Below are 11814 nucleotides of genomic sequence, written 5' to 3'. Positions count from 1 at the left end.
CAATTATCTTCTCCTTCGCCGTCATTTCACAACCTTTCGTGCGAAAGCTCATGATGGAAATAAAGAAACGTGCAAACTTCGATGTAGAAATACTTCTGGTTTTTATTTTCAAGTATCAATGTTCACTGAACGATCGATCTAAACCGCTAAACGCATCTAAACTTAAATATACATGTTGGTACTCGTCGACGATTGTACATTTCCTAGCGCGCCTCTAGTTCGGCTCCATTTTGCAATTGAGAGCTTTAGAATTACAATTACATAAATTACGAGGCGTTGAACGAGACACTTTCACTCAGAAATACACTCCGGAGCTATAGTTGACATTTTAAAGATTTCTGGACGAAGCATATTGGAAACGTAATTCTGATTTGGCGATAATTGGTGTAACGTTTGAATATTCATATTAATATTACATATATTGAGTTAATTGAAAGTAATCTGATTTATGCCGTGTTTAAGCTCGTTTCAATCGGTCGAATTCCAACAATGCTTTGAAACTGTCGAAAATTACAGTGGCGTTATAGTTATATTCCGCAGTGTATTTGAGAGACGTTTAAACGGTTCAAACAGTTATGTACAGTTTTCAAATCTATCGTAAGGCGTACTTGCGAATATCCCCGGCTCGAAGTAACAGAGAATCAGATCGACGAACGAAAGATCTTAGTTTCGCAGTGGTACGACTTTCAATCGGGGGGGCTGAAAGCGGGAACAAGTCTCGTAAGTACGCGGATGACTCTAATACGATCCTAAGCGGTCCTAGTACTGTCGCTGGACCGTGACGCGACACAAATTGAGCATTCAGGATGAACAGAATCGAAGGAACGATAGTAGCTGAAAACGAAAAATAAATCGTGCCTCTTCGCATACGCGAATCGAAGGGTTTGCTGGCTTTCCTCGATACGCTAACGGTTCGCATAATTTATGAATCACTATGTCTACGCGAAGTAGCGTTTTGGAAATCCGCAATGAACGAGACAAGTTGACGGGACGGTGATGGGAGGAAGTGGTCTACTTACGTACTGGTTCGATTAATTGCGGACTACTTAAAGACGAACGCTACAGCTTGAGTTTCGTAACGATTCTTGGCGACACGCGATAACAGTATCTTCATAAATAAGTCAACTTTCGATTAACGAATAATAGAATTCTGACGTTTGGATGTTTCCCGCCGAGGAAAATCACGGCGTTCGACGGCCGTTGTTTCCTTTCGGTCCAACGAACGAATATAAAAATACTGTAACATGTTTCACGAGTAAGGAAGACAGGAATTTATACCGTATTCGATATCTCTTCGATCGGCACGTACTTCCAACGAAATTCCATCGCTGGGTAAAATTTTTTTAAAATACAACGTTCGCGATATACCTTAACACCTAACATCACACTCGCAGTTTAATGACTATATTTACAAAAAGATTTGGCAAGTTTTACCGGCCGGTACTCGTCACTATTGAACAATCGCTATAATCTAGTGCAGTCGATCTTTTGAACACTGCCCACGAACGCAGGGTTCGACAGGCCCTTCTTTTTCCTGAGCGATTTCTTCGTCATCTGGCTCCTGAAAGTTTCACCAAATATTTACCAAATTGTTTCGTGGATAGCGTTAACAGTTTAACGTCGTGAAATGACAATCGATGGGTTTATAATTTATCTGAAAGTGGAAGAACAAACAAAGTGTTACTTACGAGGCCACGCAGGGTATCCACCAAAAGCTTTGGTCCTTGCCAAAATCGTTGCCCTCCTGAAGAGTCTCTGGCAAGTCTTGGTTTAAAGTTTCTGGCAAACCAAGGGTCAAGAAGGCGTGCACGAAGGACAGTAAACCGAGGGCGACGAGGGGCAGAGACGCGTCGATATCGGCCTAAACAGGAAACAAAATGAAGTTTTTTTCTATCTGAATGGTTGACGAGAGTATTCTGGTCAAAGAAGTTTAAAGAAATCGATTTTTGGCATAAAAGAATAACGAATATGTGTTCTAAAAATGATGTAAGCAAGTCTTATGGTTCTTTGATTAAAAATTGACCTAGACCAGAACACTTCCTCGATTTATACTGGAAAACAAACTAATTATCCGATTCTCCGATAGCTATCAGAGTTTCCGTTTGTCTTACTTACCAGATAAATGATGTAGGGGCCCATGATGTGAGCGAGATAACCAATAATGTGGATCAAGGACACACCTTGGGCTCGCACCACGGTCGGTAGCATTTCCGCCGCGTATTGGAAGCCGATATTCGCGGCGATATTGACTCCGAGACGCGCAATGATCGCCATGGCGACCGTTGGCGCACCTTGAACAAGTTGAGAAATATGTAAATGCCGCGTGTTGCGTTGCATTCCGTGCTTGATGCACGCCGGCTGTTCTCGGTACAGCCTCGGTGCAATTGGTCTTGCACGTCGGTATTTAACCCTGTCCTGTCGAGGCGTCATATTTGGACTTTCGAACGAATTTTCCATTACGAATACGAAATAATAAAATTTAGATTCGGATCAAAGTGAACCCCGGAGTCTTCGGACTTTGACGTTGTTTTTTATATTTTGTCGAATAAATTGTGGACAGAGCCATTCATCATCGAGAAAGAACTTACCAGGTGGCGTGGCCACAGCGATAAACGAAAAGATTCCACAAAGGAACATCGACGCGAAACCCATCCATCGTCTGCCCCATCTGTCCAGAAAGAGGGCCAGGAGAACGGCGGCGGGAAGTTCGGTGAGAGAGGCCAAAGAAAAGGATGTGAATACGTCGGGGTCCAGAAGTTTCATGTTCCAGACGTGGCCGTCAAACACCCACACCATCAGAAGCCTGGAAACCAGCCAAACGAATTGCTCGATCAATCGCCAACTTTCAAACTCTTTCCATTTTCCTATTTTCAAGGTTCGTAACCTGTTACTCGCAAAAGTCGACGAGTAAGGATTGCTGGATCTGGAGGGCAACAGACTCTGACTGTCTATAAGATCAATTTTAAAAGAACAGCTACTGGTTATAGAAACGAATTTAAAATTTGGAAATTCAAGAGACGAACCGACTCACCAGTATATAATAAGCATGATCGTGATGCGAGCGAGTCGTGGAAACTTGAAGAGATCCAGAACGGTGTACTGATTGTGCGATTGATCTTTCTCGATCATCGATTTGCAACTTTTCTCGAACTCGTCGAACACTTCCTTCTTCACATCTTTACCATTTACTTTCGCGAACTTCTTCAACATGTCGATCGCCTTGTCGATCTTGCCGCTGGTGATGTACCAACTGGAAAGTAGAAAGCGAATATATCAAAATTCGGATTGAATTAACAGCATTGATCAGCTTACCGTGCGCTTTCAGGAACGATCCACGGTCCGACGAAAGCGACCACCATTGGACAAGCGGTGACTATGCTCAAGATCCGCCAATTGGCGATCCAATAAGCGATCCACGGCAGAAGACTAGCAGCTCCCGCGAAATAAAGTCCGAAGGACATGTTTGCTACCAGCGTACGGTATTTCGGTCCTACGTACTCGATCACTGAAACGATATTTGCGATTAGAACGTTCATAAATATTAAATTTATTTATTACGTCGTCTCTGTGGTAACGTGGCAAATTAACTTAACCTTCCCGGCTGCAATTTAAACTATCAATTACCCATGCGATTACAGAAAACAGCGGAAAGCCGTGTATTTTCTAAATCGCTAATTGTCGGTAGTTAGAGCATAACAATTTCGAGATAGCTCGGGTAATTTATACGGAACTTACCGATAATGAAAAGAACGTTAAAGCAGTTATCGAATGACGTGCCAACAACCATTCTCGCCAGACAGAAACTCCAGAAACTGTTGCAGAACGCCGTTGCCACGGAAGCCACGAATCCCACCGAGTTGCAGGCGACCAATGCTGGAATCCTGCCATAATGGTCAGCTATGTAACCGAATATCAAACCGCCGAGGATGCTACCCACGAAGAAGGCCGATTGGGCTGCTGAACCTAGGAAAGCTCGATCGCAAACCCATTCCAGCTGGAAGAACAATCGACCGCGTTATCGGTTTCCGGGCAAATCGTACACAGTAGGCAAAAAAATAGGCACTCTCGTTTGCAAAGTACAGCGAGTTCATTTGTTATATTTAAAAATAATTCGTCAAGATATTTATAAAAAAAAGCGTGTGTGTCAATATTTTGTTCACCCACTGTGTCTACGACCAGCTTACTTCCGCTAATTCGATACGAAACACGAGATAGCGAGCTGTAAAACGTGAACCGATACTTAATCTTAAATTTAAAGACCGTCGTGGCAAACCTATTCGTACGTGAAAACTCACAACTTCGCAGGAAACTTCAGACGCGAAAAGGAAAACATAGAAGTCGTGGAGTAAATAAAGAATAGAAAATTAAATCGTACGAAATATTGAAAAGGATACCGACAGAATTGAGAAGTGAATTTTGCAAGATTCTGTGTTGCTCAGCACAAAATCGGGAGAATTTTGAAAAATTTTTACCAATACTTGCGCGATAAATGCATTACGTTCGCTCACCTCGACCGCTATGGATTTGTACGGTATCATTGTGTGATTGAAACTCCAACCATGTTGACACGTTTTAATGGGCCACGAGTGATCGGCTATTCTAGTACCGTTCTTCAATATTTCTCTGTAGTTTACGTCGTACATGTTGCATCGCGAAAACGCGGTGGCACCTTCGACCTTTAACTCTTCTCTCGATGCTGGAGGTATCGATAACGTGATCCTAGAAAAAGAAAAAACAGAATTTTACGGTTCTTTTAAAAAGTAAATGGAATCGTGCAAGGAGAGTCTCAGACGAACAAACAAACTACAGTTAGGATCTACCGTAAGTTTTCAATCGAATTGGTTTCCGCCAAAGCGTCGAATACTGGAGAACTACGGATCGCATTGTTCTAAGTCGTGATTCAGAGGAAAACACGAGACGATTTTCCCGGTTTGTAGGAAAACGTTTGTAGGAAAAGATTTGCTGGAAGTAAATACTGCGAGAAATGATAAATTAAGTAACTGCCGTTCTTAAATCACTGGACACTTAACGAATAAAAATTAACAAACAATAAGGAAACTCAAGGATCCCCTGTACAGCCGACTGTTTCAAATTGTTGTGAATCGTCTCGCTGGAATTCGTTATCTTTTGGAAACAAAAATCTCCACGCAAATGGAAAGTTTGCAAGAAGCTTATCTGCTTAAAACAGCGTACTCTCTTGATCCGTGCTATTATAGTGTAATGTTGGTTGATCCGTGCACGCGCATCCTAACAAATATCCGCGTCGTCGTCCTTGTTCGACGATTTACCGATCGTTTGTCATTGTTATCGGTTGTCACTGTACATCAATTCGTTAAAACTCGTGCGATTTGTCTTGCTGAATATTAACCCTCTAATTGATGGGGTACGATACTTGTTACGTAAATTGTTCGGGGACAGTTTGCCTACGATCAAAAATATGGTTCGAATGTATTTTACCGGCAAACAATGAAAGCAGGCCACAAGATAAGATACCACGCGTTGGGACGAAGTCATTTGTCGTGTTCCTAGAGTGTTGCCTATGCAAAAATCTTAAACCACTTTTAAAGCAGCCATTAATGCTTGAATCCAAGGTTTCGCCACGCTTTTACGATAAAAAAATATTCTTCCTATGTTTAGAAAATAATTCTGACGATAACGTTGGTTGAAGAAAAGGATAGAAGTAGTATAAAAATGAATTTCTGGATCGCAAAGGGTTAAATATTTAGAGACGCAACGATCAAACTTACTTTTCGTGGTCGGTGAGATTCCATCCATTGAGGTCCGGCACGTTGCACCAATGCTCGTTCGGTACCAACGTGATGAAGAATTGTGTGAAGTAGAGGAACGCGTAGACGAAGGTGAAGGGCAGAAGCAAGAAGAAAAGGAACCATTGGTAGCGGCTGGCCTCGCCGACGTACGGCAGGATGTCGTCGAAGGCCATGATCTTAGGACGCTCGCCTTCTTCCACTTTCACGGACTCCACCATGACTGTCATTGTTTCGATCTCTGGAAATTAGCGATCGCCGATTACTTAACTCGAGTTACAACGCATGCATGCCGGTATTGGGTTCAGGGTGAGCCCCGAGCATAAAAAAACGATCCTTGATCATTTTTTCATCGAACGTTAATCGTCCTCTCGGGTCGGGAATTAGCTTGGGAGCTTAAAACGGAAGCACTCGAAGACAAGTAGATTAATTCTGTCGACTGGTCGCAGTGTGAGAAGAAGAATGGTTTCGATAATTACACTGACGTTTAGTGTCAAGAGCCAAATTAATTTGTTGCTAAAAGGTCGCTCGAGGATCGCGCGAAACAGTTACACGCTGACGTTGCAACCATAATAACGGTAGAACTCGAGGAAACGAATCGTCTTGTAACTCGATCGACATATTGATTCGAAAAAATAAATTGTCATTGAAATAACAGTATTCGCTGGAGGGAAATGGTAATTAGGCGAATAGAATGTTGCTCGTTAGTTTTGCGAACAGTAATCGATACTAAAGAAAACTCGAACTCGTTGTGTACTTTAAAATCTTCAACATTAAAATAGTTAAGTTTATCGTGATACTCTAGCCTAACAAAATTCACATAAGACACATATAATACTCGTACGTTGTATGGAAATTAATACAGCACGAAACGGTATATTGCAGAAATATTCGATTTAATCTACTCAAAAACATTAGTATGCGAATACATAACTCTGAGATAATTAAACATTTGCGTCTATTGAATAAATTCCTCTGATAGAAGAAGTAATTTATGTTTGAGCATGAATGTCATAAAACGGACATTTGCATGAAATAAAATAGAAGTTTGTAAGCGTCGTTAGGAATATTGATAATGTCGTCTGCGGGAGAACTGAAGGAAACGAAAGAACTTTGCTTCTTTCGACGAATGAGTTTCTAATTCGACGCTAATCAAGCACCCGTGTTTTTTGTCACCGTTATTCTACGCGAAGTCTTTGTTTTGAAAGAGAAATCCCTGTTGCACGCTCGTTTTTAGACCAGGGCGCGACACAATATTATTTACACCGTGCAGCGAATGCCTGCATGGTCGGTGTTCCCATTTTCCAAATAGCTTCGATATTAAATGCAAACACGCGCGCGTCACAGCCGAAAGTAAATAAAATCAGAGGCAAACGAACATTTTCGAAAAACCCGTTATCGACAAATAGAAACTCGATCAACGGTTCTGTTCCACAAAAATTTTCTTCGCGGCTATGATTCACTGTTCTCGAAGAAACTCGAGGCAAGGTTTTTCTAGCTCGACCATCGGCACGCGCTGTACTAGGCAAACTCATAAACGTTTCATAAATAGGGATTAGTATTTATTACAGCTTCTTATACTTCTTTCGCTATGAGAAATAGATAGAGAAAAAATAGAAATAATGACAGGTGTACAGGAAACGAGGAAACCATGACATAACTCCCATTTTCTACGGGCTCGGTGAAATTTGCATAAAGCGTGTTGCGCATTCTACGATGATGCAGTGCAGCCAGTAGACGCAGCGGCGTGAATGGCAATATGTCGACGAATTTGATCGGTGCAATTTAATTATAAAAGAAACATCATATTCGTATGAAAGTGTGTGATTTAATATCGTGGATCCTTAAAAAATGTCTAATAGAACACATATCAAACAATTTTCGTAAAATGGATTAACAGTTTGTCGAATCCATTCTGCATAAATCTTGCAATTATATGTATTTAATACTGTTCACCATAAATTGCATCACTTTTTTTAAATAATCACTTAATAAAATTGTTATTTGAACCACGATATTGTTCGTAGGGTATCAAATTTCTCTCGCGTTCAACCGTTTTTTCGATAGTGTTTACAGTGGCGAGCCGGCAATCTTCAGCAACTGGTTACACAAAACTTCACACCTTGAACAATTTTATCCCGTAGTGCTAATTATTAATGGAACGATCATAGCACAGATACATGATTTTGCATACGATTTTCCACGTCTGCGTTTTCTCGCCTTCTCGATCCGGGAAAGCGATCATCATTGAAATTCATCGATGCACATGGCGATAGGTGGCAGCCGACAAAACTTCGCGGAGCGTATAAACGACGCGCAATAAACGTCGCGATGAAAAGTGGAGCACCGATTTTCGCCCGGATTCACTTTCTTTCACCTGCACCTTTTCTCGTACCCACGATCTAGATCCTTACGAGTCACGGCCACTTCACGGCCCGTTGTTGACCCTGTCACACTCCGGATCATGGATTTACCGAAGGAATCTTTGCGACAGTGATCGACGATACCGGAAATCGAAAGGTGAACGAAACACGATGTACATCCAAAACAGCATTTACCTGGCCAATTAATTGTTTCGAGCACAACTCGTTGAAAATTATCCGAGATGATCTATCGATTGGCAACGACCGACCGGAAAGGGAAGACGACTCGAAGAAGGCACAAAGCTTCGTTCCCTGGCGCTCTTCTTCTCTTTCGAGAGATCCGCTTCTCGGCGAAACGACGGACACGCGAATCGCAACGATCAACCGTAGACCCTGGAACCGGGACACGTGCTCGATCTCGATCGTGACAGTGATCTTGGTCGACGTGTGCACGAGATCTCTGGACTTTTCGGACGGCTCGCTACATCATCGTTTAAAAGGGGGCACGCACGGACTGTTCGCGGTGCGGACAATTAGCGAGGCTTTATAGCGCGTGCAGACGAAAGCGGAACCCCACCAGCGACGCCGGTCGACCATTGGACGCGACTCCTTTGGGCCCCCGTGGATCGTCCGTGACGTCACTGGAGAACACTTACGACGGGTGATTTCGCGGTACGCGTGCCTCGATGGATTTTCCTCGTGACGCTGCCATTTTTTGTCGCGTGTCGACGATCGACCAGTTTCATAATTAACACTTTGCGGTACGAGACGTTCGTCGTACTTCGTTTCAACGAGTCTAGATCGTACGTCCTCCCGTATCATTTATCCGTAGACTTTTTGATCGCTCAAACCTGGGACACCCTGTATCGCGAAGATCAGCTCGTTGCAATTTAAATTATAATCGTGATCGGTAAAAGGTAAAACTCCCATTATTATTACGTGTCTTCAATACACGTATTCTATATCTCACATATTTTTGCATACGTTCGCATGCAATATTTTTATGTTTCGCATATTTGCATGTTTCAACATATTTCAAGCGCATAAACATCCGCGGTTTACTGATAACATTGACCGTAACACGAACCTCGGATGTGGGACGAATCAGCAAATAATAATAAATAATAATGACTTCGAAGTTTCGCGCGATAACTGATCAAACGGATTGATTTTCCCGAGTTCTCGTGGAACGAGGTTAACAAAGTTCCCTCGATTACCAGTGATTAACACCGATGTCATTCGAATATTCCAAACAAAGCGACCCCACCGATCGCTCTCAGTATATTCGGTATGTGTAATGGAGTTTATTCGCGAAACTCCGGATACGGAAACTCGGAAACTCCGCCAACAGAGATACGCGCTACAGAAACCTGTTACCCTTGAAGAAAAGAGAATCATGAGATAAATATACGGCATGGAATTGCTTTGTTTATGCCGGAATCTGATACGTAATGAAACATAATGCGAAATCTCGAAATTCACGTGATTGACAGCAAAGTCTCCCTATTGACAATTCGCCGAACGCGCGATAAGTTCCCGACTCTCCGTTCCTATCGAACATGTTTGAGCGTATTGTCCCAAGTATCTGATTATTTGGACAATTGGACTATTCGAAATAGTCGTAGAACAGTTAAAAATATTCATATAGTTCGAATATTAATAAAAAAAAGGGACCGTGTACCCAGAACCGAGGCTTTAATTTGAATCCATAGCGATTATACGCTTCGGAGACTAATATAAAATAATTCTAAAGCTAATATTTTTTAACAGATAGGAATAAAGGCACGTCATAAATTTTTACATGATCGTGAGTCGGTGCGTAAAACCATGCAGTTTGCATCGTTGAATACGATTCACTCGGTTACATCTATACTTAATTTTCAATCCGTGCTGGAAACATTATACTTTACACCCGCAATGTTTCGCAACGATTTGTCGATATTTACAAGCATTACAAGCATATTAATTAAACGTGATACCAGAAGTCTGATGGTGGGGGTTCTCCGGTGAGCGGTTTGAACCGGAAGTCGAGTTGTTTGATGGAGGAGATAACTTGATCATGGAAAATAACTCATCGCCATAAATCTACAGTTGTACCTGATTTCCGAAATATGTATCTCGCTTTTAAGGCTAGGCAATAAAAATGACAAACGATTGCGATTCTTCGCGTCGAGTCTCGCAAGAAATTGACGATCGAAGTGCTCGTCCAGATTAGACAGGACATTAATCAATCCGAACAAACGATGGAAAAACGTTGTTTGGAAGTTCTCGCGGCTATTTTTGACACGCCAGAAGACAAACAATAATTTTCTTTCGTCGTTCGATACATGCTACTGTTCAACAGCCTGTCTGCACAGTCCAGTGGTGATACAAAAAATTGTAATAAATCATTGTTAGACGATATCGAACGATGCAACGAGTTGGTTTAGGTTTAGAAAAATACATTTTGTGGCGGTTGCATTTCTGGATACATCGATATATATCAATGAATAAAATTGCATTCTGTTTGTGCACTATTCAATGCCGTTTAATTTTACTTTAACCGTTCTAGAGGTCTTTTCCCAGTTGCATGGGGCACTCTATATTCTGAACAAACGTATCGTGCAATTAAATTAATCACAGATAACGACCTTTTGTTTTCATTTTAATGTTCCTGAATCTTCCGATTGGGCAGTTACTGTTTCTACGTTAAGAAACAATGCACAACTCGTTGATCGATCGCTATTCGAGCGTAAAAAGGAGAGCATCCTGTTGCAATTAATTCCATTTTTCTCAATACACGTGTGCATTCCACGGCAGACAGCATTTCCCTCGTTTTTCTTTTTCACCTCGTTTCAGCGTCACGCGAAAGAGACAATGTTAATTAGCACGACTAATAAGTCTTGCGCGCGTCGGACATTATTCGGTAGAAAAAAGTTTACGCGCGATTTCATTAACGCATTATGAAAGTGTACACATTGTAGTCTTTCTTAACGGCGGATAATAATGTTCTTTAATCACCAGGTCCAGCGGTGATAATTATCGGTATCGTGGTATTCAGGGTCGTCGATTCTACGCGGAAAATCTATAGATGTCTTTGATACTAATTGCTCATTGTAGTCGTTAGCATTGTTGCAAGCACGGCGTTGTCGTGCAATTTTTATTCCACGGTCGTTTTTCTTCGGTTTTCCTTCCGTTAGATCAACGCGTTGACTGCCGCGGTGGTCACCGGTGACCAATGCTTCGATCTTACGTTTCTTTCGAGTACTCGCAAGAAGTAAATCCCAATTAATATTGGGGAATATTTATAACCTAGACAGCCAACGCGTTATCAATCTCGATAATAATCTTTCACGTCTATTAATATCCGAGATTCGAATTCTTCCGCGAGTCTGTTACCTCCATTACGCAGCAACGTTAAGATAACTTTCTCAAAGTTGTCGGTAAACATTTTTACTCATGTTTTGTTTGAAATTGTATACCGAGCGTCGAGTAACTTTTAGTAATTTATGCTCGTCGATATCTGAGTTTCAGGAATACGATACGCGACGCGCCTTCGTCTCTAGCCGCGACCGAATAATTACATACTGAATCGTTGATAAAACAACTGTCAGAAATGCAAATGTTTTCGTCTGCAAGAGGCAGGCGTAGGTGAAACGCATGACACCGATACGCCTCCTATAATTAACGTCATACAGATGGAAAAT

At 41.8% G+C, this 11814-nt stretch overlaps 1 protein-coding gene across 3 annotated transcripts in view; it reads right to left on the bottom strand.

Moving 5' to 3' along the window:
* Positions 1-92: 92 nt before the first annotated feature.
* LOC122395326 (organic cation transporter protein-like) overlaps positions 93-11814 on the bottom strand; it is a 33290-nt gene continuing 21568 nt past the window's right edge. For 2 of the 3 annotated variants that reach the window (XM_043392809.1, XM_043392799.1), the window contains exons 2-10: positions 5748-6006; positions 4509-4719; positions 3736-3994; positions 3313-3505; positions 3032-3250; positions 2589-2803; positions 2116-2291; positions 1689-1861; positions 93-1561 (exon numbers count right to left, since the gene is read on the bottom strand). In XM_043392809.1, the coding sequence (XP_043248744.1) occupies positions 1465-1561; positions 1689-1861; positions 2116-2291; positions 2589-2803; positions 3032-3250; positions 3313-3505; positions 3736-3994; positions 4509-4719; positions 5748-5995 (1791 nt within the window). In that variant the 5' untranslated portion in view covers positions 5996-6006 and the 3' untranslated portion in view covers positions 93-1464. Of the gene's footprint in view, positions 1562-1688; positions 1862-2115; positions 2292-2588; positions 2804-3031; positions 3251-3312; positions 3506-3735; positions 3995-4508; positions 4720-5747; positions 6007-8323; positions 8633-11814 lie in introns of those variants that run through there. The other variant, XM_043392791.1, reaches the window with a different exon arrangement.

The sequence above is a fragment of the Colletes gigas genome, unplaced genomic scaffold (genome assembly GCF_013123115.1).
Source record: "Colletes gigas isolate AHSC1104 unplaced genomic scaffold, ASM1312311v1 Colletes_gigas_Sc00001, whole genome shotgun sequence".
Taxonomy (NCBI): domain Eukaryota; kingdom Metazoa; phylum Arthropoda; class Insecta; order Hymenoptera; family Colletidae; genus Colletes; species Colletes gigas.
The sequence above is the reverse complement of the archived record's forward strand: the minus strand, read 5'-3'. Positions and strand labels throughout refer to the sequence as shown.